Source organism: Danio rerio, chromosome 15 (assembly GCF_052040795.2).
Source record: "Danio rerio strain M-AB ecotype USA chromosome 15, GRCz13ab, whole genome shotgun sequence".
NCBI classification, from domain to species: Eukaryota; Metazoa; Chordata; class Actinopteri; order Cypriniformes; family Danionidae; genus Danio; species Danio rerio.
Genome location: NC_141035.1, coordinates 34,063,832 through 34,091,559, shown reverse-complemented (window position 1 = coordinate 34,091,559; position 27,728 = coordinate 34,063,832). Strand labels below are relative to the sequence as shown.

The 27,728-nt window shown below is 35.3% G+C and overlaps 1 protein-coding gene across 1 annotated transcript; it reads left to right on the top strand.

Moving 5' to 3' along the window:
• The first annotated feature begins 1,651 nt into the window (after positions 1-1,651).
• vezf1b (vascular endothelial zinc finger 1b) lies at positions 1,652-23,103 on the top strand. The gene is given in 5 exon segments (NM_001079963.1): positions 1,652-1,763; positions 16,494-17,242; positions 18,216-18,285; positions 21,197-21,362; positions 22,568-23,103. Coding segments are annotated over 5 exon segments (1,383 nt in total). The 5' UTR covers positions 1,652-1,730; the 3' UTR covers positions 22,933-23,103.
• Positions 23,104-27,728: the final 4,625 nt, after the last annotated feature.

Below are 27,728 nucleotides of genomic sequence, written 5' to 3'. Positions count from 1 at the left end.
GTTAAATCCAAACAAGGAAAACAGATAAAGTGTTTATAAATGGCAAAACCAGCACAATCGAATGACACCTGTTTTGTGCAATATAGAGTTACGTCGCGGCTCCCAAAGTGTTTTGATTAGGCAATATCTAAACAATACAAACAGATAAAGTGTTTATTTTAATGGCATAAACCAGCACAAATCCAGCACTAAAGAATGTCACCTGTTTTGTGCATTTTAGAGGAAATATGGGGCGCTGAGTAACGTCGCGGCTCCCGAAATGTTTTAATTAGGCAATATTTAATCAATAAACATGGATAAAGTGTTAATTGTTATGGCACAAACCAGCACAAATCCAGCACTAACATATGACACCTGTTTTGTGCAATTTAGAGGAAATAATGGGGCGCTGAGTGACGTCGCGGCTCCCAAAATGTTTTGATTAGGCAATATCTAATCAATAAACATAGATAAAGCGTTTATTTTAACGGCACAAACCAGCACAAATCCAGCACTAACATATGACACCTGCTTTGTGCAATTTAGACAACCTGGGGTGGAGAGTGACGTCACGGCTCCCGAAATGTTTTGATAAGGCAATATCTAAACAATAAAAATAGATAATGTGTTTATTTTAACGGCACAAACCAGCACAAACCGAGCACAAACGAATGAGACCAGTTTGGTGTGATTTAGACAACATGGGGTGGAGAATGACGTCACGGCTCCCGAAATATTTTGATTATATCTAAACAACGAAAATAGATAAAGTGTTTATTTTAACGGCACAAACCAGCACAAACCCAGCACAAACGAATGATACCAGTTTTGTGCGATTTGGAGGAAATGGGGTGGAGAGTGACGTCACGGCTCCCGAAATATTTTGCTTATATCTAAAAGAGGAAAACAGATACCGTGTTCGTTTTAACGGCACAAACCAGCACAAACCGAGCACAAACGACCTGTGCTGTTTTGAAGTCAATTGCGCAACATGGGGTGGAGAGTGACGTCACACGGTTAAAAAAATAATGCTTAATATCTCAGACCCCAAACCAGCACAAACGTTCGTTTTTGCGGCACAAATCAGCACAAACGTAGCACAAACGAATGGCATAGTTTTGGGGATTATTTGTTTTTATGGGGTGCCAACTTCACGGAGGTCAAATTAATGCTTAAAATGTTACTAAAAGGCAAAATTTAAACCTTGAATAACAGCAAAATAGTCCACTCTTTGAGGAAAAAACCCACCATATCCCAATAGGCTGGCTACGAGCCTGAATAGTGGTAGTGTTGTTTTCAAGTCTACTTACATGTGATTTCAAACAGAATATTCAAAGTAGCCTACCACTGTAAACAATATAGGGCGCATGTCACATGAACGAATATGCGAATATAATCAACTTAACTCTATATTTTTTACAGCACCTAAATATACATGTTTTTTTTTTTCGTTTTCTGATTATTATTTTCGGCATAATCATCATTCAGCGTGTTTAAAGTCGTTTAATAATTTAAAGAAAATGCCTTAATATTTTTATTTAGACCAAAACTATCATTACTGTAACGTTACAGTGTGGGCGCAGTGCTGTGATGGAGTGAGCTGGCAGAATCTCAGCAGCAGCAGCAGCAGCGCGTATATCAGATGAAATGGTTTGGCCCTCGGGGTTACAGGAAGTTGTAGCAGCTGCCATGTTTAGCTGCTTTGTTGTAGATTTCTTGTAGGTTTCCTGCAGATTTTTTTAAGTGTTGCAATGGAGCCGAGCTGGAGTTCATTTTTATTTCAGGTAAGCCAGCCCTTCGAAATAAATCCCAGCCGGGCGGGAAAAATAGAAATTCGACAGAGACTCTTAAAAACAGCGCGAGGCGCGGAGATTTGAGCTTTAAAAGCGGGATTTTAAGCCTGTAAAAACAATGGTAGCTAAGCTAGCTCACATTAGCCGCTAATGCTGCATCTCTCCCAGACTTCCAGCTGTGAACTATGGGAGTCGTAAAGGATTTCTTTCCCAGTTTTACCCTCTCTTCTTCATATTTGCACTCTTTTTACCTGCTTTTTGCCTTTTATCTCAAGTTTAACACTTTTAGCTGGCAACATTTGTCTTAGTTTTGGTTACTCATTGATTTTGTTGTGACATAATTTGGATGTTTTTGCCAGACGCAGGGTCCATGTCCTGCGTGTGTAATAGCAAAAAACTGTTTATGTACATTTTCCTTTTGCAGCTTTGCTTTATATGTTGTTTTTCTTTTTATATCGATCTCCATGCGTCTCGTAAATTTGTTATTTTAATGCTTGTCAACGCAGCTCTAAGGCTACTTTTATTGGAGGGAACATGGGGATAATGGCTGTGTTTCAAAACCTTCTCAGCTGCCTACATAGACATCATAATCTTGCATATGATGGCCAAATACTGTACAGGTTCAAATGTACGAAAATTATCCTATATTTTATGTAAGTGTCCCACAATCGTTTAAGTTTGAAATAACACGCAAACTTCTAATTAGACTTACTTTCTCCCTCCAAACTTAAGGAAACGTTTCGTATATTAATTATAATCTAATAGTAATATATTATAAATAATCTGTGTAGTCCACTCACGTCCAGTTTACTGACATCCATAGTTGTACATTTGCAATGCTAATTAAACATACATTGCATTGGTTTGTGAGTGGAGCTCTTGCAATGATGCATGAGGAATCTGCATGCTTATGGTATGTTGGGGAATAGTTTGGTGTGGTTTTTCTTTTGGTGGTAATTGACAGAATGCAACAATTTTTACTATTGATCTGCTATGTTCTACCTTATACTGTAAACTTATCATTGTGTAAAACTAAGATTGTCGACTTATGGAACTTTTTGTTGTTTTTGTTCATTTTGTAAGTCATCTTTTGAAGAAACGTGTACTACAGTTGACCTAGTTGATGCATTGGCCTGTGTGCGTTTCCATTTTTTAGAGCAATAGCTATACTCATTAATTTTGTTTGCATTTCTGATTTTTAAATAGTGAAATAAATTTTTATAAAGTGTTTTTATTTTGACTATTTGACAATAAGAATCGTTATACTACATTATATTTGGGATTGCCATGCATTCAGAAGTGTCTCTTGTTGAGACCTCTTTTGTCATGATTTAGTTGTCCTGTTGACCACTTGTGTCCTGGTGTAGACCTTTTCCTCTTGTTTCTCGATACTCTGCCTCACTTTTGGTGTGACAAGTATGAGTAAATGAGCAATCGAATGTTACATAAAACAATTTAAAAGTTATGTAGATGGCAACCACAATTTTAATTGTAATTTAAATAATTTAGGGGAATATCTTGTTTCAGTGTCGACATAAAATCACATTAGGTCAGTAGGTGGACTTTTATATCTGTTCAGATGTATTCAACAACTGGCTCAAAATGATTTTTGACCCCTTTCACGTTTACATTTAGCACCATCCACTTATGATAAGATTGACAAAAATATATATTTTTTTAAATAATTATTTAGTTATTTAAGTTATTATTTAAGTTATTATTATTATTGAGTGTTTAACCGTTAATGGAGAGATTACTGCAGATAATTGACAGGAAATTGTTGGAAGCAGAGAGAGGGGAAGAGTCGGCAAAGGACCTCGATCCTGTAATCGAACTCAGGTCGCAGTGAGCACCATGATGCTATATGTTGGTGGACTTAACCACTAGGCTATTGGCACCAACTTAAAAATATATCTTATGCCTGGTTATATTTCTGTATCAAATGATCGTTGAACACCATAGGGCATAGCTTGCACATCTGACTGCATTGTGAGCATCTATACCTTTGTGTTCTGTCTGAGTTGCTCTGCAATAACAGTGCAGCTTAGTGGAGTCTGTTCGCTTTTTCTTATGTACATTGTTGATTTTCTTTGCTGGTGTTTTGGGTTTATGCTGGAAATACATGTTATGCTACTGTAGATGTAGTTTTAACTCACACTCAGGGCGTAGTCACACTATGTACAGTAGCCTTGAACTGGGCCAAAGCACGCTTGTCCCACCTCCTGTCTCCCTAGACGACCCGCACTCATTCACAAGCATACCGCACCAAAGCCCAAGTGAACCGCGCTTAGGCACACCTCTTCCAATCTGGCCAGGGCCGGCTAAGTAAACCGTGCCTGAGCCCGATTCAGAGCACTCACACTTCTCAAACAATCCGGGAAACGGGCCTGGGCACGGTTTGGATTGCATAGTTTGAATAGGCCCTCACATTACATTCTGGCCTGGGCACGCTTGCGTCATCAATGCTGCGCTGTTCAGTAAGTTCTCTCATTCAGCATGGTGGAGATTTCTTTAGTTATATCGTTTAAGTTGTTTGATATGCAGTGACATGCAGTCAAATATTTCGGCAAACTGATCAGGCACTTTTGACGCTCATGAACAATCATAAAGTCCTCGTGCTGCAAATGTTAGGAGGTTTGCTGAAGGTGCGCAGCTGTCGTGCTGTGAGGGGTTTGCGTCTTTAATAATCTACGACAGTTTGCGTTCATTGAACAATAAGAATGATTAATTAATCCTTATGAAACGGTCCCTTAAAAGTCACGTCTCGCTTTCAGTTTCGGGCTTAGGTGCGTTTCGCATTCACACACAAGCGTACCGTGCCAAAACCCAAGTGAACTGATTCAGAGCACTCACACTTTTTAAACGATCCGGGAAACGGGCCTGAGCACGGTTTAGATAGCATAGTGTGAGTAGGCCCTTATTCAAGAAAAAATTAGTTGTGAACAGGCGAATGTTCTGCAACTGTATATAAGCTTTAGTAATTCCTCTGCAGGACTAGACACTTGTTAACACTCACACCAGTGATGCCACCAACCTCGCTTTGCTTCCACAACTTAAAGCTCTGCCGATGCCTGTCACCACTACCAGGCTGACTAGTCACAGGTTTTGCACTTATTTTGCTGTACATTTTTGGAGAGGTGCGTGTCAGGGTACAGCAAAGAGTACCTAGTACCAAGTGCACTTAACGCAGAAGCAAAAATTGGCCTTTACAGGGAAAATTCACCTATAAAAATGTATTTATTTACTCACCCTTAAGTGATTACAAACGTTTAGGAGTTTTTAAGTGAGTCAAAAAAGGTTTTTAAATTTGTCAAAAAGACAGGAATGGGTGTTGAGTAATTTTAGGACAACTTTAATTTAATAATGGTTTTGATCCACTTTAAGCTCTATATGGTAGCTATTGAAAATGTTTACTATGGAAGGCAACAGTTTCCATAATTCTTTGAAAATCTTTTGTGTACAATGGGGGGACTTAAAGGTTTAAAAAAAAAGTAGAGGATGAGTAATGTAAACATTACTCTTAAAAAAAAACATTATTTAAAAAAATCTCTTTGTTAGCAGGTGTACATTGGGTTTCATATTTAGTGTCTTGCACTACTTTTAGAACTTTTAAGGTTTTCTTAGGAAGCCTCTACTCACCATTCTCAAATGTCTTGCTTGCAGTAATTATTATCTACATTTGATTTCAAGAAAGTTTAATAGATAAACATCATGTTTTTTTTTTTTAAAAAGCTGGAAGTTCTTCCCAAATGTCTTATTACTCCGTAATATGGTCGTAGCAACAAACGTTGACCAGTTTTTTTAACCAAGAGATCAGTTATTTAGTTTACAGGCCTATTAAAGCTGGTGTAAAAAAGTGCTTAATTTGTTTTGTTTGAATCCACCCATGTGATGAAGCATCTAATGAGACGACGGTCTAGCGCGTCACTCCTCATTGTTCTGCAGGCGTCGGAGGTTATTCATGAGCGAGGCATTGTCCGGCTCCCAACAGGCATCTCTTAATCCGTCTGCAGCAAACAAGAATCTGATTCACTAGGTTCTGTCTTTGGAGGAATGGAGTTCTGTTCACTCTTGTTCTTCCCTTACATCAAGAGATTTGTCAAATTTGATGCCACAGATGTATTTTTTTTCTCATTGTTATTAAGCTGAGTTTTCAAATTTGCCTGTAAGATCACCTGTAATAGGCTTAAACAGAGATTTACTCATGCATCTGCCACCTTCACCGATCAGAGTTAAAGTTTCAACCTCACATTTCTGAGTGTGTCAAATCATTTAAGATGATTTTATATGAAATGCAACTCCACGTTCTGCCTGTCCACACAATGTGGATTAACCCGTAGCAATATCGCCTCACAATAGCACCACATTATTAGTTTTGGTTTTGTTTTTAGTCATGCCTGTCAGACATAGGGCTGTGTTTTAAGTTGCATTAAGTGTTTTATTTTTATTACCACTGTTCAATCTCAATATTATTTCATTTGAAAATACTTAATTTAATTCATAATTTCATTTAGATTTTTTTTTATGATAATTATTATAAATATTCTCAAACATGATATTGATTTAAAAAAATAAAAATAAATGTGATTCATGCCAGTTATTTAGTTTTAAGTCTAACATTACATCTTGAATGCTAGACAGCAGTCTTCTGATGGACCCCTTTCAACTCACTTCTGAGAAAGTTAAAACATCAAAGTTGCCTACCAACCTCAAGGCATAAAACCAGAATTACTTGATCAATTCTTTATTGCATTTGCATAGTTTTGCACCCGCTAAGTGTACGAAGGCTACAGTATATTAAGCTTTTAAAAGTTGCAGAACTTTGGTTGTACGAGCATTGCTTTTGTCAATTCTGTTACAAAGAGAACCGAACGCACTAGTCACATTATTAGCACTGACATCCGGTCTACTTTCCCGAGCGTCTCTCACACTAAACCTGGGACATGGAGCCCTAATTTTTGTTGAGCCCTGTGTCTGTTTATAACGGCATATTTTTATAAATGTAATTTAAAGAATACTTCAAGCACTTTTTACATGATAGTAAGCACAAGTACATGTTTATATTTTGTTAGGTTAAAATGTTATTTATGTTACAGCAGGGGTGTCCAAACTCGGTCCTGGAAGGCCAGTGTCCTGCATAGTTTAGCTGCAACATCCTTCAACACACCTCCCTGGAAGTTTTTAGTATACCAAAAAAGAGCTTGATTAGCTAATTTAGGTGTGTTTATTGGGGTTGGAGCTAAAATATGCAGGACACAGGCGCTCCTGGACCGAGTTTGGACACCCCTGTGTTACAGTTACAGCTATTTCAGTTAATATATGGTCTTCTCTAACTGTAGAATACTGGAAACAATTTTTCCTCCCTTCCTAATACTGCAAAAAACATGGTTAAAAGACATGTAATGTTAAAGGGACATTAGTGAAAATGCTGATTTCATCATGCTCTGGTTAAATAAACATTTTTTTGTTCCAGGGCTTGGATATGGTGTAGAGCTGCACAGTTCTGGCTAAAATGAAAATCACAATTTTTTTGCTTAAAATCAAGATCACAATTTTTTCATGATTCTGTAGATGTCAAGTAAAGGGTAATACGAGTAGGCTATAATTATTGTTATTTCTCAAACACATGGTAAAATAACTATAATAATAATATTATGTGTAGGTCTACTGTTGGTTAAAATGCAAAATTTTGACTAGATTTTGAAAGGTGAACTTGAACAGACTTAAAATTTGTCCTTGTCATTAATGCACAGTAAAGTGCTTACATCAGAATACTACTATTCATAATTCTCAAGTTGAATTATTGTGTTTTAGACATATGCTTGTAATCTGTCATTAATAATATTATTAGACAAATTTTTATTACATTTGGTAGTAAAATTTGGTATAATTCACCCAAAAATGCCATTTCTGTCTTTATGTAATGATGTATTTCGGCTGCGAAATCACATGTGACGTGAGCTGCTGACCATGAGCTTTTACTACAGAGAGGGTGGGCGTGCACCTGTGAGTGAAGTCTACTTTAGTGAACAGAACCTGCATAGGCTGTTAATAAGAGGGAATAAAGTTGTAAATAACGTTCAGTTTGTGGAGCAGAGTGATTGTTTGAGAGCTGCGCAGGAAATATGAACTGCACTTAGCAGTAAAATAGAAGCCGAAAGTGTGCGCAACATTTAATTAATTGTATGGCATTATGATTAGGCTACGACTTTACGAGAAGCATTTGATATGCTTTTTTTCTAAGCGAACACAAAGTGTTGTGCATGAGAATAAACAGTAGACCTACATATAGAATTAAAACATTTTTTTACCATATTTTTTTACCATGAAAAATAACAATAATTATAGCCTACTCATAATAACCTTTATTTTACATCTAAAGAATCGTGAGAAAATCATGATCTTTATCTGCTTTATTGTAAGCAAAAAAATATCTCCATTTTTTTTTTTTTTTTTTTTTTTTTGCCAGAATCGTGCAGCTCTAGTGTGAATCATTGACATTGTGTAGTTGACAATTGTGTCTCATCATATTTCACTGATAATGACATTTGAGTAGCTTCTCGATGAACTATAGCTCTATGTAATTGTTTTTACTGTGTAATCACCACATAATAACATTGTTTTACTCCAAACTCACCTCATAAATTCAGTCACATTTAAAACAAGTCCTTCTAAGACTTGATTCCATAGTCATAAGTTTATTAGTCACCTTGAATTAAGGAAAGCAGTTATTTATTTATTTATTTTTGTTTATTCACCAACCACTATTTCCAAATTATTTCCTGGGTTTCTTTTTGTAAATTTGGAGGGATTTGGGGGTTCGCCCTCTAGAGCTGCACAATATATTGTTTCTGCATAGATATTGCAATGTGTGCACCCATAATAGTCACATTGCAAGATATGCAATGTTGAGTGAGTCTGAATTATAGTTGACCAGGAGTTTTTAATTACTGTATTTATACTGAATTTACAATATTTATGCAAACAGTTTGTTTTTTACTTCAAATATATACAATTCAAATCCAAAAATATATTGCAGATCATTTTGCTTGTTTTAAGGAAAACAATTAATTTTTACTTATTTCTTCTAAAGGTAAAAAAACTAAATATTTTTACTTGCTCTAAGATTTTTTTGTCATTTGGACTAAAAACGAGACAGTTGTGATTATTCAATTTCTGTACCTGAATACTCTTAGACTCTCCAGAAAATGCCATCCAAACTATCTTGTAAAACTGTATTGTTATTGCAATATTTATCGTAGAAAAATAAAACACTACAATGTCAGATTTTTCCAATATCATGCAGCGCTAGATCACATCAGGTTTTTCTGACAAGATGAGTATGACAATCACAATTTCGCTTAAATGTGTGTTCATATTTCTGTCTGATTATTCATCCAGCCATAATACATTCATTTCCTTCACAATGTCTGATTTGTGTCTTTATGAATGGAACATAATTTTCTTAAATTACTCCTAAATGTAACTCACTCAATATAAAATTAGTTTTTGTTGAACTGTTGATTTTAAATCATTATGACATAGGCAAATGCAATCACACATGTCAATATTTGATAAAACTGCATTTTTACTCCTGTGAAAGTATTAAACTCATTACATAAATCCGTTATTAATTAATTTATTTTGCTTTCATAATTTCAATTATAGGGTTTTTAGAACTGCATTATGATGGGCTTCAGAGAATGGTATTAATAACGGTCATATACCAAATATTTTGTGTTAATGTTCAAATCAATCAGACCACAAAGCATAAATAATAAAGCACCTGTCTATTTACACTTTTTGTCCAGCTGTTTTACCTATTCAAGCCCACAAAGACCTCCTATAATGAGGCTTTTAGATAAAGATGCAAACCAAAGTCATCTCTTCTTACATATTTTTAGGACATGTGAGCTTTAATGTGTCAGTGTTTTCAGAATCAGGTCTCTCGTTACTGTAAGCATTATTATATGTCCTTAGTGGCACAATTGTGTTCATGAATGCCCACCCCCACCCCACCAACTGGATGCCGTGACCAATGAGACAATGCAGGCAGCTGCAGAACGAGGAGCCTAATAGTCGTGTAGACTTTCAGCTACTCTTGTTTTAGGCACAGCATTTAGGGTTGCTTCCCAATTTCCATCATGTCGAACTCCACTCCAATCATTTTCTGTACTTTAATGACACTATTTTTCATCAGGTGCTATACAGTCATGTTTTATTTCAGAAAATAATTGTTCAATCATTAGTATCACTCACTTTAAATAATAAAATATTGAGATTTCTAAAATCTCGTTTTTAAAATGTCATTTTAATATATATTTTTTTATTTTGTGTTTTATAAAATTTTTAGTTGTTTTTATTATTATTTAGAAATGCACAAGTTGAATTGATTGATTACATGAATGATTACATGTTATTTCTAGACTTGCACACAAACTGCAATGCAATCATTTTCCATAATGTCAGTTTTGTGTAAACATTGCACAAAGTCTGTAAATTTGGGCATTAATAGAAGCCAGAGATTCTAAAAACAGCAGAAGCATGGTGGACTAACAGACGAAATAATATATCAGGGTACATAGGAATCACACACTGCATTTACTTTACACACTTAAAATAATCTTTTCCGATTAATGAATGTCACATTGGCTCCCTCAAGTATTATACACGATTATTATACACGATTTCAGTAGTGTCTGGATATTTGTTCCTTTCCAGAATTAAAGTCACTAATTAAGCTTCCTACCTCTTGATTTATTAATGTAGCATCTTGTATGTTAATAGGCACTATCATGTTTTGGATTATGAGTAAGATGCAGTGGCTGCGTTTCATTTTTAAACTACAGATCCAACTTTAAGGAGCAAATAAACATCATAGTCATGTACTCACATTTTATCTAATTAATTTTTGTCTGTTGCTGTGGCTTGGATGCATTTATTTTCCTCCTCATCCACCATGATCATTAATTTTGCACACTTGTGTCATTTAAAAGCCATATGACATTCTTCCTTTTTCATAAGGGAGTGCATGCATTTAGACTAATATTTGCACTGCTTTATCACATCAAAGCTAAACAGGGTAACATACGCTGTCATGCTCCCAAATTATACTAAAAGCACTATTTATAAGCTATATTTCTTGTTTTGTACTGGTTATAACTCTGCACACACTGAATCTGTGCTCGCAGAAAACTTTGCAGATTATTGAGACTGTCATTCAGTCATTTTTACTCAAGTAAGCAGGTGTACATATACAGTTGATATATATAGAGCAAGGAAATTTTCACAGTATGTCTGATAATATTTTTTTCTTCTGGAAAAAGTCTTATTTGTTTTATTTTGGCTAGAATAAAAGCAGATAAAAAATTTTTTGATAAACGTTTTAAGGTCAACATTATTAGCCCTTTTAAGCTAATATATATTTTTTCATTGTCTGCAGACTAAACCATTGATATACAATGTTTTGCCTAGTTAATCTAATTAACCTAGTTAAGCTCTTAAATGTCACTTTAAGCTGTATAGAAGTGTCTTGAAAAATATCTAGTAAAATATTATTGACTGTCATCATGGCAAAGATAAAATAAATCAGTTATTAGAGATGAGTTATAAAAACTATTATGTTTAGAAATATGCTAAAAAAAATCTCTCTGTTAAACAGAAAATGTGGGTAAAAATAAACAGGGGGGGCTAATAATTCAGGCGGGATAGTAATTTTATTAATCTGTATATTGTTTTTTTTTTTGTTTGTTAATTTCAGTAATATTATTGAAGGATATGCAACTGTTTAAAAGAATTATGTAAAATACAGTGTGAAACGTAGTAAGGTATATTATGAAATATACTCGTTGTTTTCCACAAAGGGGGTTCTAGCTGGATATACTTTCGTTTGTTTAGGTTTCAGCTCCTACTCTTAAAATGATTCTACCTAAATCCACAGATATTTTACCAAATTCTACACAGAAATAGCTAAATAAAGCACTGGTTATAACATTAAATTTGTCACAAACAGATAGTTCTCATCTCTGCAGTGGAAGAGCCCTGTGGATGTCCTATCGTCTGGCCATGTAGTGGTTGTTGTGTATGTATATGTAAGTTTATCAGGACGTCCTGAGCCTGTGATGCTGGTCACATGAGGAACTGCTTTCATTACAGCCTCAGATCATTTTACATGCTGCAGATTTATGTTTACTGGCTGCAGGACGTCAATATCTTGAGCCGAAGTGCTTTGATATGATGCACATGTCTGTACATTTGCATCTTGCCCCGACGTGATCTACACATTCCTGTAAGTCACATGGGGGATTAGGTTTGCCAAGGTTTTTTTTTATTTTTTTTTATTTAAAAGTTAAAGTTTTCCTCAGAGTTGTTTCACTCTTTTATGGACAGCGTTTTTGCTCACATCTACCGTTTCATCTGATTAGATTTAATGATAGTTCAAATTCCTTTTCTTTCTTTCTCCTTCACATTCACATTCCCCTCTAGCTTTTTCACTCTCTCTAATATCTCATTAGTCATCCTGTGCTTTTCTGAACAGCTGACTCGTCTCTCTAATACGACCCAGTCAGGGCTTCTCTTGTTTTCCAAGCTGCACAGATGCCCTGGAAATGAGTCAGTTTCTATTTTTGATAAACATTTAACACCGTCTCTCAGCTGAGTTCATGTCTACCTCACACTGGCCTGTAGCAACACTGGCCCATAATGTCACTGCCAGTCAGTTCACACAACTCAGGCTATGAGTTTGCATTTTGTGCTCAAAGCAAATGATACACAGTCAGAAGAAGTTTACTTTTAATTTGTCAGTATTGCTCACCGACTGATTAGCAAAGAATAGCATTTTAAAATCTGAGAGGTTGTTTTTACTGGATAAATTTCCAGAGGATCTGTCCCATGATCAGGAAACTTTGCTACATCTCCTGCTAATGGCTGCAAGAAAAAATATAACAATTAACTGGTTTAAACCTGAACCACCCACGGTTTCACAGTGGATACAAAAAATCAGACAGTTATATTCAATGGAACAGTTGACAGCACAAATACAGCTGAAGACTCAAATCTTTGAAAGAAGATGGGGACCAGTTCAAAGCCTCATTGGATAGGTCACTTATGTCTCTAAGTTTGTATTTTTGCTTGAAGTTTGTCTATTTACTTTTATTTATTTCTTTTTTCTTTTTTCCTCAGATCATTATATATATCTTTATTTGTATGCTCGGGCCCAATCTCAGGACTGTTCTTATTACTGTTTGTATTATGTTGACTGCTGTCAATAAAAGTTCAAAAAAAAAATCTGAGAGGTTGAATTGGCCATTCCTATTTTTTAATCTAGGGCTGGACCATATGGCAAAAAATGTATAGACTAATAATTAACATTATTTTATATAACACATTTTCATTATTTAACAGATTGAATGCCGCTATTAATTACATTCTGTCTATTTCATCAGCTTTGCAATAACCAGGTTGCTGATAAATATGTTTGTCAATTTTATTTTGTAAGTTTGTGCGAGTGCTATATGCCAGCATGCAGCGAGTTTGTGTATGAGAGTGTTAATTTGGGTTAAAGGATTGTGCATATGCACGGATTGAGTTTATATGTATGTGCGTGTGTTAATGTGGGAGTATATGCACGTATCGAGGTATGTATGAGCGTGTTTGTGGATGTATGCATGCATCAAGTTTGAAGTCAGAATTATTAGCCCTCCTGAACTATTAGACCCCGTTTATTTTTCTCCCCAATTTCTTTTTAACTGAGAGAAGATGTTTTTAACACATTTCTAAACATAATAGTTTTAAGAAACTCATTTCTAATAACTGATTTAATTTATCTTTGCCATGATGACAGTAAATAATATTTGATTAAATTAATATTTGCTTCATTGCCGGTATGTTCTATCGGGTGGAACAGATTTGATGTGTTCCCGCTGCTAGTCGGCACCACTCTCCCGCACATTTTACAGAGCACCGAAACTACAAGTTCATTGGAACTTAAAAAGCTGAACCACTTCCACACCACTGCGTTAGTCTTTCTTCTCTCATAAACTAATTCATCTGCATTCTTACTCGTGGAAGCTTGTTCATTCACAACTATATTCAAGGCACTCATTTTTTAATTTGTAGCTAAACCTTTCTGTGAACTGTGCAAAGAAACTTAACCAAATGCTGAGCACTGGCAGCGTGTCTGTGATGTACGTCATCACGCAAGCAACATCACGCTCTTTCTGACGGCTCAGCACTGAACATCATTCTGTGACATATATATATATATATATATATATATATATATATATATATATATATATATATATATATATATATATATATATATATATATATATATATATATATATATATATATATAATGCAAATTTATATCGAAATACCAGAAATGGGTTTAAAAATCATATCACAGTTATTGAAAAAAAATCTATTGCGGTATATATTGATATCTAATTATTGTACAGCCCTATTTGAACCCATGTTTAAAAGGGTTTGTCATGACATACTTTTACATATTTTATTTTTTATTTGCAATAAATAATGAAATTGAATGTGGTTATTATTATTATTATTATGAATAATAATATTATTATCATTACTATTATTATTATTATTGTCATTTTGAGTGTATACATATGGGCATTGTCGACAAAGAGTGTGTGTATGGAAATATATTATCCTCCCTTTCTGTTAAATTTGATCTAATCCATGTCCTGAAACACACCCCCTCGCCTGCTTTCACTTCTCATTCTAACGGTGGCAGTGATTCGTTTATGAATGAATCCCGTTATGAACGACTTGTTTACTTTGCTGACAATAATAAGTTTTTAGCACCGCAGCAGCCTGTTGTCGTATTTCATTTACATTGTTTGCTTATTTTATTTAACCAAACTAGCATAAGTTGAGTATTTAGTGCAAGTATTTAGTTGGTTCTACTTTGCCTTATGGTGAATGCAGTAAGTGAATTTATATAATCATCAATAAAATGACTTGTTTTGCAAAAAAAATTAATATACAAAATGTAAAAAATGAAATCTTACCTATGAAATGTGATGCGTTTATGCTTTGTTTGCATGTTACTACACCCGTATACAGCGCAAAAGTCCAGCATCTTCACATTGGCTTTAGGCCCCGTTTACACTAGTGCGTTTTAGTTTTAAAACGGCGTTTTAGAATGAAAACGATCCGCGTCCACACTCGCGTTTTACCCAGCGTTTCTGAACTGCTCTCCGTCCACACTAAAACGCTGAAAACGCACATAACGTGACCACACACACACTTTGGCAAGCGCTGCAGCCCATCTACCCAGATGAGAGCTCTGCTGGTCGGACTTCTCATCAAGCATCTCCCGCTGGATCTAATCTCACTATATTTATTTAACGTGATATTTCATTCATCTTGTTGTCTTTATCTAACGACATATTCCCTGACTTTGGTCATTGGAATCTATTACTTGTTCTCAGGTAACGTGTTTTGGCTGAGCGCAAAGATAAGTTAATGATTAATGTAACCACGTAGCCTATTCTGTATATTGACTGATCGCTTGCCTTTATTTCCTATAATGTATAAACTTATTGTATGTTATACTTTTATAATGGCCATTATCGATTATTAAAACTGATATTCAGCAAAAGAGTGGGTATGTTTCGTATTTTCACTGAAATTGAAAGGAGGCAGTTGTTATCGGCTCCGTTTTGTTATAAATATCCACACAGTGAAGATGACGCTCAGGCAGCACAACGCCTCAACATTTCTGCTGTCTGTTTAGTTGTTAATATTAAAATAAAAATAGGCAGTTCCTTATCAAGTTTACATTTTATTGTTGAGAATGTGAAACAACGTAGCCAGGGTGATGTGAATGAAATTATAAAGTACACTGTTCACTGTGAAGATTGACGCGTGTCCTCGGTATGTTTTCCATATCAAACTGAGAAGAAGAGATGCAGCCTTGATCAAACTTGCGAAGTCTGAACTTACACGGAGAAGATTCAGGACTGAACTGTGTGTTAGGCTACTTAATATTGAGGAAAAGCCCCAATCAGAGAGGCGAATGTCTGCAGCCCCGCCTCCGTTTTCAGATGCCTCCGTCTTTCCCCATCCACACTGAGACGGAGCAGCAGCGTTTCAGAATGAAAACGGCCTCTCCAGCGTTTTCGAAACGCTCCGTTTTCGGCGCTCGAGAACTCCGGCGTAGTGTGGACGGATGGCGTAACCGTAGCAAAACTTATGCGTTTTCAAACTAAAACGCATTAGTGTAAACGGGGCCTTAGTCTTGACTAGCAGGGTTGAATGACATTTGTCCTGGGAGCACTGTACAAATGTGGCGGCGCTATAAACGCTTCCTCAGGGTCTGTATGTAATATCTAGCATATATATCTATACTGAATACCGTTTGACTTGGCAGAAAATTATTTAACAGTTTATTTGTATCTTTTATCTGTTGTATTTAACTTTGCTTTTCATTTTGTAAATGCTAGTATGCAGATATGCTCCCCAAAAATTATCCTAAGTGATCTAAAATTATAAAATTCTTTACAAGCTATTCAAGTCTTGTCACAATATATATCGCAGTAAATGAAAATATTACATTTTTTCCCAATATCAAGAAGTCCTAGTTTCTAGAGAAACTGAATAATTAATTAGCTATTATTACAAGGAATCAATATGGTTAGTTTTGATTTCATGTATACTTATGCGCAGTCTTCTCTCTCTTTCTCCATCCAGCAGGCCAATGAAGCCCTCCACCACCAGCATCAGGTCAATCAGAACAGCCTGCTGCCTCTGCTCAACTCTGAGCCGCAGGATCAAAAGCCTGTTCTCCCCATCCCGCTGGACCAGAAGCCCCCAATCATTTCATCCGACCTCCTCAAAGACAACTTGGGTGGCGGAACGGGTGGAGGAGGAGGCGGCGGAGGTGGGGGTCCGGTGGTCATAAAAAAAGAGCCCAAATCAAAAACACCCTTCATATGCAGCTACTGCAGCAAGGCCTTTCGGGACAGTTACCACCTCCGACGGCACGAGTCTTGTCATACAGGCATTAAGATGGTGTCCCGGCCCAAAAAGACCACCACAGCGCCCACCATGGTGCCTCTCATTTCCACTGTGCCACGCGACAACAACGGAAACCCATCTTATGTGTCAACAGTGGCGGGCATCCTCACCACAGCAACCACCTCAGCATCCACAGCCGCAGGCATCATGTCAGTTCTGCCCCAACAGCAGCCAACCGTGCCCAAAAAACCCCCCAAACCGGTAAAGAAGAACCACGGCTGTGAGATGTGCGGCAAGGCCTTCCGGGATGTCTACCACCTCAACCGGCACAAGCTCTCGCACTCGGACGAGAAGCCCTTTGAGTGCCCTATATGCCACCAGCGCTTCAAGAGGAAGGACCGCATGACGTACCATGTGCGCTCGCATGATGGCGGCGTGCACAAGCCCTACATCTGCTCCGTTTGTGGGAAGGGCTTCTCTAGGTGGGTTTAGCATTTTGGATTTATTTACATAAAAGCATTAATTTCTTTTGATGGTGGAATTTAAGTATCTATAACGTATTCTTTTTAAGCATTATAAACTCTAGATGATGGATAATAAAGAAAGTGTTTTCTTTCCAAAGATACTTGAACTGTAAACGTAGACCAAATTATTTAGCAACTTTTACTGTTATAGTTAGGGAAGGTCATTTTTGAGAAAATGCCTCTGACGATGAGGGAGTGATGGGCACTGATATAGCCTCAGAAAACTTTTAGCAGAAATCTCATTTTGAATGCTATTTTAATGAAATTTGAAATATAAACTCATGAGTATGGACAGACAGAATCTGCAGACATTTTTTGCTACTTCTGCAAAAAATTTAGTTTAAAATCTGCGGTTTTATGCAGAACAATTTTGGGAGTATCGTAACTAAAGTCATATTAGTCAATAATATTACTGAAATTAATTTAAAATTTAAAAACTAAATAATTATAAATTTTCACACGTTTACACGAGTAAATAATCCGAATCAATGATGGGCAAAAAATTTGTGGAATTCTGCGCATGCAGATTCCGTGTGGGCCTACTCATGAGAACACTTGGCTTTCAAGGCATATTTTTTTCTAGGTCATTACATTTAATGATTTGCTGTGTTTGTATATGAAAAAACAAATAGTGAACACAATACAGTCTTTCTTTCCCATGACTTCATAATGAATAACTTTTTATATTTTTGAGCATAAAACTTCCCAGATGGACCATAGTAAAGCTCAGTGTCTTCTTTCCAATTATATCTAATGTTAGTTTGTTTGTAGCTCAATGGGGTCAAGAACTGTTACTATTTAATGTTAGGTAGTTGTAAATCCCCAAAGGTCAGTGGTGACTAACAGGTAAAAAGAACCTGATGATGGAAAATGGATATGTACATTGAAGTTGTTGTTTTTTTTTTGTTTGTTTTTTTTTCTCGTCCAACAGGCCGGATCATCTTAGCTGTCATGTCAAACATGTACACTCCACAGAACGACCCTTTAAATGCCAAGTAACGGTAAGATTGCTCAATAGATTTTTTTGCAATAGCTTTGCAAGAAATATATATATATATATATATATATATATATATATATATATATATATATATATATATATATATATATATATATATATATATATATATATATATATATATATTAGACAATTGTTAAAAGAAAATGTTGGATTAGATTTTTTAAACCTAAATCAGTGCCCTGGATTGATGACAATATACGCTCCTTAAGGCAGATTTGCAGGAGAGCGGAGCGTTGGTGGAAGTAGGATGAGCTCCAAATTTCCTTTGAAATACTAAAAGATTCACTGTTTAAATTTCAAAAGGAAATGAGATTAGCAAAATCAAGTTATTTTGCGGCAATTATTGACACAAATTACTATAGACTAAAAACTCTTTTTACCATTTTTAATAATGTTGTGAATCCGACTGTTGGTGTGCTCCCAGATGTGTCAAAAACAAGGTGTGATGAGTTTCTCTTTTTTTTTTTTTATTAATAAGATCAGTAATATTAGACTGGGGATTTCACCATCTGTTTCTGATCCTTCTGTTGGTTCGGTGTGTTCTACTGTCTTTAGCCAGTTTGAAAATTTCTTTTACACAGCTTAAAGAAATTGTATGTCAGTTAAAGCTGTCTGGTTCTTCCACTGATGCTCTTCCACCATATTTCTTTAAGCAACTTAGATCCATCTGTTTTAGCCAATTATAGACTCATTTAAAATACGTCTTGTATCACAAAGATCTTAGAAAAAGTACTATTGCAGCAGCTGCAAAGATTTTTAGATGATCACAAAATTCTTGAGGTCTTTCAGTCAGGTTTCAAAAAGTCATCATCATTCAACCAAGACTGCACTTGTTAAGGTTTTAAATTATATTTTGCTTACTGGTGATGCTGGGGACTGTGCGGTACTTGTGCTGTTAGATCTGAGTGCTACATTTGACACAGTAGATCATGCCGTCTTGTTGGCCCGCTTGGAGCATGTTGCGGGTATAAAAGAAAGTGCCCTGAATTGGTTTAAATCCTCTGTCCAATCGTAGTTTTGAAGTCACTATTGGAGAGCATTCATCTGAGGCAGCACATTTGTCATATTTTTCTCCCCATTTTCTGTTTATCAGAGAGCAGATTTTTTTAACACATTTCTAAACATGATAGTTTTAATAACTCATTTCTATTAACTGATTTATTTTATCTTGCCATGAGTACAGTAAATAATATTGTACAAGATGTTTTCAACACACTTCTATACAGCTTAAAGTGAAATTTGAAGGCTTAACTAGGTTTTTTAGGTTACCTAGGCAGGTTAGGGTAATGAGGCAAGTCATTGTATAACGATGGTTTGTCCTGTAGACTATCGAAAAGAAAAATAGCTTAAAGGGGCAAATAATTTTGACCTTAAAAATTATTTTTTTTATTTTTTTTAAATAAAAACTGCTTTTATTCTAGCTAAAATAAAACAAATTAGACTTTCTCCAGAAGAAAAAATATTATCAGGCATACTGTGGAAATTTTCTTGGTCTGTTCAACATCATTTGTAAAATATTAAAAAAAGAAAAAAAAATCAAAGGGGTGCTAATAATTCTGATATACATATTTCTATAAATAATTCTATATATATTTTTTATCTGTTTTGATTTGTACAGTGCAGCACATTGGTCAACCTCTGGTTGTGTTAAATAGTGCTATATAAAAAAATTGACATTAATTGTTTTCGTTAATGTTTTTTTTTATTATTTACTCAAATTATTTCATTTTTGTATTTCTATATTTTTTAAGCAGTGAATTTAGTTGAAATGTTATATTTGCTATATTAAGTACAGTGGTCCCTCATTATTCACAGGAGTTTCGTTCTAAAAAAATAACCCGCGATAGGAAAAATCAGCAAAGTAGTCTGCTTTATTTTTTACAATTATTTTAGATGTTTTAAGGCTGTAAAACCCTTTAAAACCCTGTAAAACGTTTTAACAGACAGGCATTAACATTTTCACACCTTTCTCTCTTGTTTAAACACTCTCAAAGCTCAAACCTTAAGTCCAGTATTATAGAATGAAACCAAAGATCTTTGGGTGCTAGCACAGGTGCCTTTGATGGTGCAGAACGATTCGTCAGCATTGTGGGGAGAAAACTTACAAATAGCAATACAGTACAGCACTTCAGTCACACTGCTAGTGATCAAAGATTTATGTAATTTAAGGAAGCTGAGCCCATTCTGTACTGTACAGGAGACATGTCAGTCAGGACACAAAACACAATGCTCTAATTAGGACGCAGAACACAATGCACTAAAAAAAAAAAGCATGTCAAATTGCACAAAAAAAAATCTATGAGGCCGTGAAAGGGGAACTCCGTTACAGTGAGGGATCACTGTATCTACAGTATGTACTGTTTATGTTTTTTCATATAATCTCACATTTACAAAGAAAATTGCAATATTTTTCATTTGAAAAAAAAAAAGTTTTCTTTTATAAAACATTTTTACATTACTAGAAATTAATATTACAGATAATTATGTACAGTAAAAAAACATCTTCTACAAAGAGAATTACATCATTTTAAATGTATTTTTAAAATTACTGTTGGTTGTTTTTATAAAAAAAAAATTTCCAACATATCTACATTTCTTTCTTTACAAGAAAACATTTTTCCATCTTTTTTATCTTTGCCAGAAATTATTAAAAAAAAACTTTAAATAAACTGTCAAATAAATAAAAAAAGAATCTTCAGTTATTTTTTTTTTATATTAAAATACTTTTGATATTTCTGCAAAATGTTAAACTTTTACAAACAAAAACTTTGCTAGGAATATTACATTTTTGAGTCATTTTGTATTTATTGATAATCAAAGTTCTGCAAACCAAGACTTGACACTGAGTTTGATTGGTCCGTCATGGTTAACTTGTATTTCCTTGACTTAAGGCCTGCACATCTGCCTTCGCCACCAAAGACCGTCTGCGTTCACACATGATACGACATGAAGGCAAAGTCACCTGCAACATCTGTGGGAAGATGCTGAGCGCCGCCTACATCACCAGCCACCTCAAGACCCATGGCCAGACCGGCTTCACCTCGACCTGTAACAAAGGTAGAACAAATCTCTACCAATACTCTGTCTTCTAAGAGGAGATTGATTGATTGATTGATTGAGGAAGTTACAAAATTGATTAATTCAATATCTTCAATATTGATGTTATTAAATGCTGAATAGTTCTTCTTATTAAACTTGTAAAGTCCGCAAATATTATCTGTCTACATAATATTTTTTAAATATTTCCCAAATTATTTTTTAACAGAGCAAGGAAATTTTCACAGTATGTCTGATAATATTTTTTCTTCTGGAGAAAGTCTTATTTGTTTTATTTCGGCTAGAATAAAAGCAGTTATTAATTTTTTTAAAAACATTTTTGGGACAAAATTATTAGCCCCTTTAAGCTAATATTTTTTATCGATAATCAACAGAACAAAACATCGTTATACAATAACTTGCCTAATTACCCTAACCTGCCTAGTTCACCTTATTAACCTAGTTTAGCCTTTAAATGTCACTTCAAGCTGTATAGAAGTGTCTTGAAAAATATCAAGTAAAATATTATTTTAATATTATTCAATATATTTATATTATTAGCTTTTAAAACTATTATGCTTAGAAATGTGCTGAAACAATCTTCTCTCCATTAAGCAAAAATTCAGGTAATAATTCAGGGGGCTAAGACTTTAACTGTATGTATGTATGTGTATGTGTGTATATATATATATATATATATATATATATATATATATATATATATATATATATATATATATATGTATATATGTATATATTAAGGGTGGAGCCGAACCCGAATATGGTATTCGGAAAGGCACGAATAGCGTGTTTTTACGAATACTTGATTCGAACAAATACTTGAAAAATTATTTGTATTCGGGAGCAAGAAAAACACTATATCAAAAAGAAGTGTTTCCTCATGAGACCACAGTGCATGCCCGCGTGAGTGAGTGTTTTTTTTTTTTTTTTTTATAATATTTTTTTGTCTCAGTCCAGCCCTGGTAGAGATATGTGAACAAAGATGTTTAGGCCTGATTTATTAAATTCTGTCTTTGAATAAATTTTTTGAATTCGACTATTTTCTTAACTATTCACTTGTTATTTCTTGTAAATACAGAAATACGTTGTTAAAGAAAATGCTTTTAAACCAAAATGCTCAAGTTTTTATTCAATCGTAGTAACATCCTAGAAATCACCCCAGTATTTTATTCACAAACTTCCATTTCCCTTTTTTTCCCGGCCAGACTCTAACAACGTGTGCAACTCTGCCTCAGCCACACCGGTCACTGCCTCAACCGCGTCCAACACTACGGCCATGATCCGCGGCAGCGCCAGCAACCCCGTCACCATCGCCGCCCAGATGAACATCACCACCAACACAGTCAACATCACGTCCCCTGTCAGCCTTCAACACCCGGTCACCATCACTGCCCCCGTCAACATCGCCTCAGTCAACATCCCGGCCTCGGCACCCATGAACATCGCCCATCCTGTCGCCATCACCTCGCCCATGTCAATGAACATCACCGGGCCGCTCAACATCGCCATGAGGCCCATGGAAAGCATGCCTTTCCTCTCGCAGGTCTTGCCTTCCACTCCTCCCTGGTAGAGCCCAAATGTCCTATCCCGGGCCATATTAGTCTTCCTCTCCTGCTGCGAGGGGTGAAAAAGGCGACTTTAGGAAAATGGCGGTCTGCAGCGAGGAATCATGCGGATTATAGCTGGCACTTTGCGTCTCCAGATTGTTTAGAGTTTAGTTGACGGACAGAAAAAAAAAAAACGAAAATAGTTATTGCATGGAGTGGAAGACTGACATGCTGTACGTTTGGTGATTTTATCTCAATTTTCTAGTGCCAGAAAATTGTCAGAAGTGGAGCACGTCGCCGCTTCATTGTTAGTGTTAACGGTTTAAAGACTTTGGCGAATATTAACTGTGAGGATTTTTATTTTTGTTACATTAGCTTGCTTATCAGTATTTCATAGGTTTATGCATTTTTATTGAGTCACGTACAACAAAAGGGACAGTGGCTTCCGCTAATGGAAGACGAGAGGGTTTTATTATGTTTTATTTTGGAGACAATACTCTACAAATGAGGAAAACTGAAATTTAGAGTGAGTTTTGTTTTTAAGAGGCCTCCTTTTGTTGCCTTTTAATCTGTAGCTGTGTTTTTATTCTCATAAATATTCTAATTATTATTCTTTATAGGTAATCTCTGGAGTTGGTCATTCCTGATTGTAGAATAATTACATTCTGTTTCAGTAGCCGGGATACACTTCTGCTTAGTGGGGTTGAACATTTAACAATCTGATGAGCTCTTGCACTGAACACATATCTCTTTGGTGATTATTCTGATGGCAGTATTATTTTAGATCAAATATTTTGAGTGTTCGTATATAGATGCCTGGTCACCAAGTGGCCGACTTCAACACTGAAATGTCCATTTTTATTCTGAATTTTATCTTAAGAGCATTTAGTTTTGTAACAGTGACGTATCTGCTCTTCCTTTCCGAAGGATGAGGGCTGTTTTTTTCCTAAGGATCTTTTGCTCAGGAAATTTGCTGAGGGTTTCCCAACTTGCTGTGCTCCTGTGGTGGACAAAATCACGTCTAACGCTGTCTTCCAGACCTAATTATCTACACACTAAATGTCGTTCCGTTTGTCGGGGAATAAAACAAACAAACTGAGACGCATCTCAGAGGGCGAGGTGCCAAATACTGTTCAGCCGTTGGTGTGATTGTCCATCCCAGGAGCGTAAAGTTAACCCCTGTTGCGTGTCCGTTTACCCTGTCACCATAAAAACCAAAACTGCCTTCAAATTTTCAGGGCTTGTTCGGAGTAACCCTGTTCTAAATAACTGATTGGCCATCGCAGATATCCCCAAACTAGCTTTTCTCGTTGATTTCTCTCTTTTTGTTGGATATATAAAAGCAATATGCCTTTCACAGTCCTCCTGTTGACCCATCCGGACAACTGTCGCACCCGTATTTATGTGTTATGATATGGGGAAACTGATGCAAGGTATGTTGTCACGTGTCTCCCTCTGAACCGGGGGTGTGTTCGCTTGTATGATGTGAATGAGTCTGAAACAAAGAGCAAAACCAGCTGAATGTGATCGTATTATAAATGATGATGATGTCATAGCTACCACCATCTGGGTGCAAATTGTGCTGTGAGCAGTAGTGTTTGAGTTTGGAGATTAGTTCACCCTGAAAGTTTTAATTCTGTCATCTATTCGCCTCAATGAAATTTGTCCGTCTTTTGAAAGCACATTTTTTTTTAAATAATAAATTTCGATAGATTTTCGACGTTCATAAAATTGCTTTAAAATGTTTGTAAACAGATAAAAATGTAAATCTATGTGACCCATTCTGTTTAACCCAAGTCTTCTGATTAACACATTTAATCTAGGCTTTTTTACACCTACAAACATAAACAATACCTCAACAATATCTGAGTGAAACATGAGGATAAACATCATTGGTTTATGCAGAGGATCAAATATGTTGATGTGACAGAAGCGAAGATTATTAGTTTTTGCCCAAGCAAGCATGCTTGTGTCCATATTTTTAAAGTCCATGTGCAATCAATGTACTAGCATACATTGTTATTCTTTAGCTGAAAAAACTGCAGGTTAATCCACTGAAAAAAAAAAAGTATTGCTTTGGTAATCTTCAAAGTCTGACTATTTGCTTTCTCTGTTGATGTCAGTTTGATGGCTGGAGCCAGAATATTCATTCAACATACTGAAATAAAAGTCTCAGCAATTTCCAGTTTATGCGGCCTTTAATGCTGTAAAATAGCTGTACACTGTTAAAAATACTGGGCTCCCACAATCCATTTGTGTTGGAAGTACATTAAGGAATTAAGTTAACTTATTATTTTTTTTATAAATTTAAATAGATTGGACATAAAACAATTAAGTTGTCGTGTACTTGCATCAAAAAATAAATAAATACAATGTACTTACTGTGTTTATAATGTATTTGAGAACACTTGTGGTGCTCTTGAGTTTGGATATGGCTGTTATGGGCAGGTCTGGTATTATGCACTGTAAAAAGTAATTAGTTACTTAAAGTGAGTAAATCAGTTGCCTTAAAAGCAACAAGTTGACTTCACAAAGATAATGTAAGTAAACCCATTTAAACTTGGAACTGTTAAGTGGATTTTTACAATTATGAATTTTTTTTAAAAAAAATTAAAGTCAACTTATCCCATTTTACATTGTCAGACTATTTTAGGTTTATGTTTTCAAATAAATACTGTAATTATTACAATATTACATATTTGATGCTTCATTAAGTCAATAAAATCTACAATTACAGCCTGTATTGAATTTAGCAGAGACACTGGAGTCTGGAAGAGCAGATTTATTTTAGTTACTGTCATTTTGCTATACAGAAAAGCTGGGGAAAAACATAATAAAGGTGCACTGGAAATAGTGATTAGTTTACTTTAATTTTTTTAAGTGAGTACAATTTGTATAGTTATAAAAATTAAGTCAACTTTACAGTTTCAAGTTACAATGGGTTTACTTGCATTATTTTTGTAACGTTAACTTGTTTCTTTTGGGGCAATTGATTTACTAGCTTTGAGTAACTAATCACATATTACAGTGTGGGTAGGTTTAAGGGTGGGTTAAGGTGTAAGGAATGGTCAACAGTGTATTTACAAATGTATTTACAGAAGTTAAGTATAGATGTAAAAACATGCATGTATTTAATAAAGCATAAAGGCAATGTAAATGCATGTATTTACACAATTAGTGCATTGTAACGAATTATTAATTTCAGTGTAAGTACATATTAGTTAAGGCCACTTAATATAAAGTGGGATCCAATATTCTTAACCACGCAGGAATGATGTGCAAGAAAAGCCCCGCCTCCTACTCAATATTCATTTTTAGTTGGAGGTACATCAATAAAATTAAATAAACGTCTCGGCAACTTCGGGTTCATGCGTTCTTTATGCTGAAAAATGGCTGTACACTATTTAAAACGCTGGGCTCCACACAATCGAGTTGTGTTTGGAGAACATGAAGAAATTAAGGTATCTTACTATTTTTTTACATATTTAAATGGTTTGAGCATAAAGCAATTAAGTTGTTGCAAAACAAATTGTGTTGTTTCAGCCCAATTTGAATAAGTAGTTTGAACAAACATCAAATCTCTTTTTTTCTTTTTGAGTGCAAGCTTATGGATTTGTTTTGATATCTACATGAACTTTTTGAAGCCTCAGAGCTGAACAGACTTTAAGTGGATGGACAAAAATCTCTCTGATTTCATTCAAAATATCTTCATCTGTGTTCTGAAAGATGGACGTTGTGATATTAGAGTTAATAATGACTGAATTGTGATTTTTACAGTGAACTAATCTTTAAACTCGCACCCCCAGTGTTTCCAAACCAGTGCTGACCTGGTAGCAGAACATTTGAGGTCTCAAGTCAAGTTAGTCTTACATGGACTTACATGTGAAATGCTGAAATCACTCAATGGCCTGTTTCCTTTTCATTCTGTTTGTTTTGAAATGTTGCCTTCAGTCGAGGCGGATTAACATGGAACTGGAATTTGAGGAATCTGACTGAAAACACTAAAACAACACGAGGGGAAAATAGACAGTGTTTCTAATTGTGCTTGTGATTTTTAAATGTTTGTCCTTCCGCAATGGCGTCACTTCCGTGCCTGAACTGCATGTCTGAAAATGCCACCGTGAAACGCATCAGTCTTCTCTCTCTGTGCTCAGTGATGGAAACTGCCTGGGCGGCAAACTGCAGTTTAACTGTTTACCAAATGTGTGGAGATTTAGAATCTATTTTGCATATGAAATATCAAGTTGCCATGTTTGAGGAATTATGATTTCGTTTTTTTTTTCTAATATCCTAAAAAGTATTGCTCATGAAGTTACTCCTTATGCATCAATATGTTTTAAAGAACATTACTGGGGGAAAAAAAGAGAGCTTGTGTTCAGTTTTTGGATTTGGAGATTTCAAAAAATGAGTCCAGTCCTTTCATGTCCTTTTAATTAAATTGGCAAACCCATGTGAAGGCCAATGAATGTATATCTTTGTACAAAAACATTTAGCTCAGAGAACGTGGTAGTTATGATAGACACATGCAAGGAAAAACACAAGTAAAATAACCTTTTATAAGACCTTTTGTATTAGAACATTAACATTGGTAATTTTGTATATAAATATATGAAGACTAGGCTTTTTTGGTTAGCAGAAAGGTAAAAACATTCCTACTTTTTTATGTATGTCAAAAATAATTATGTAAACACATCGCGCAATGTTTTATGTGCCTTTTATTTGGGTTGTCTAAATAAAAGAACTGTCAAGTATGATTCGACTCCTTCTGTGAAAGCATTTTTTATACATGCATAAATACAAACAGTACACTGTAAAAAAA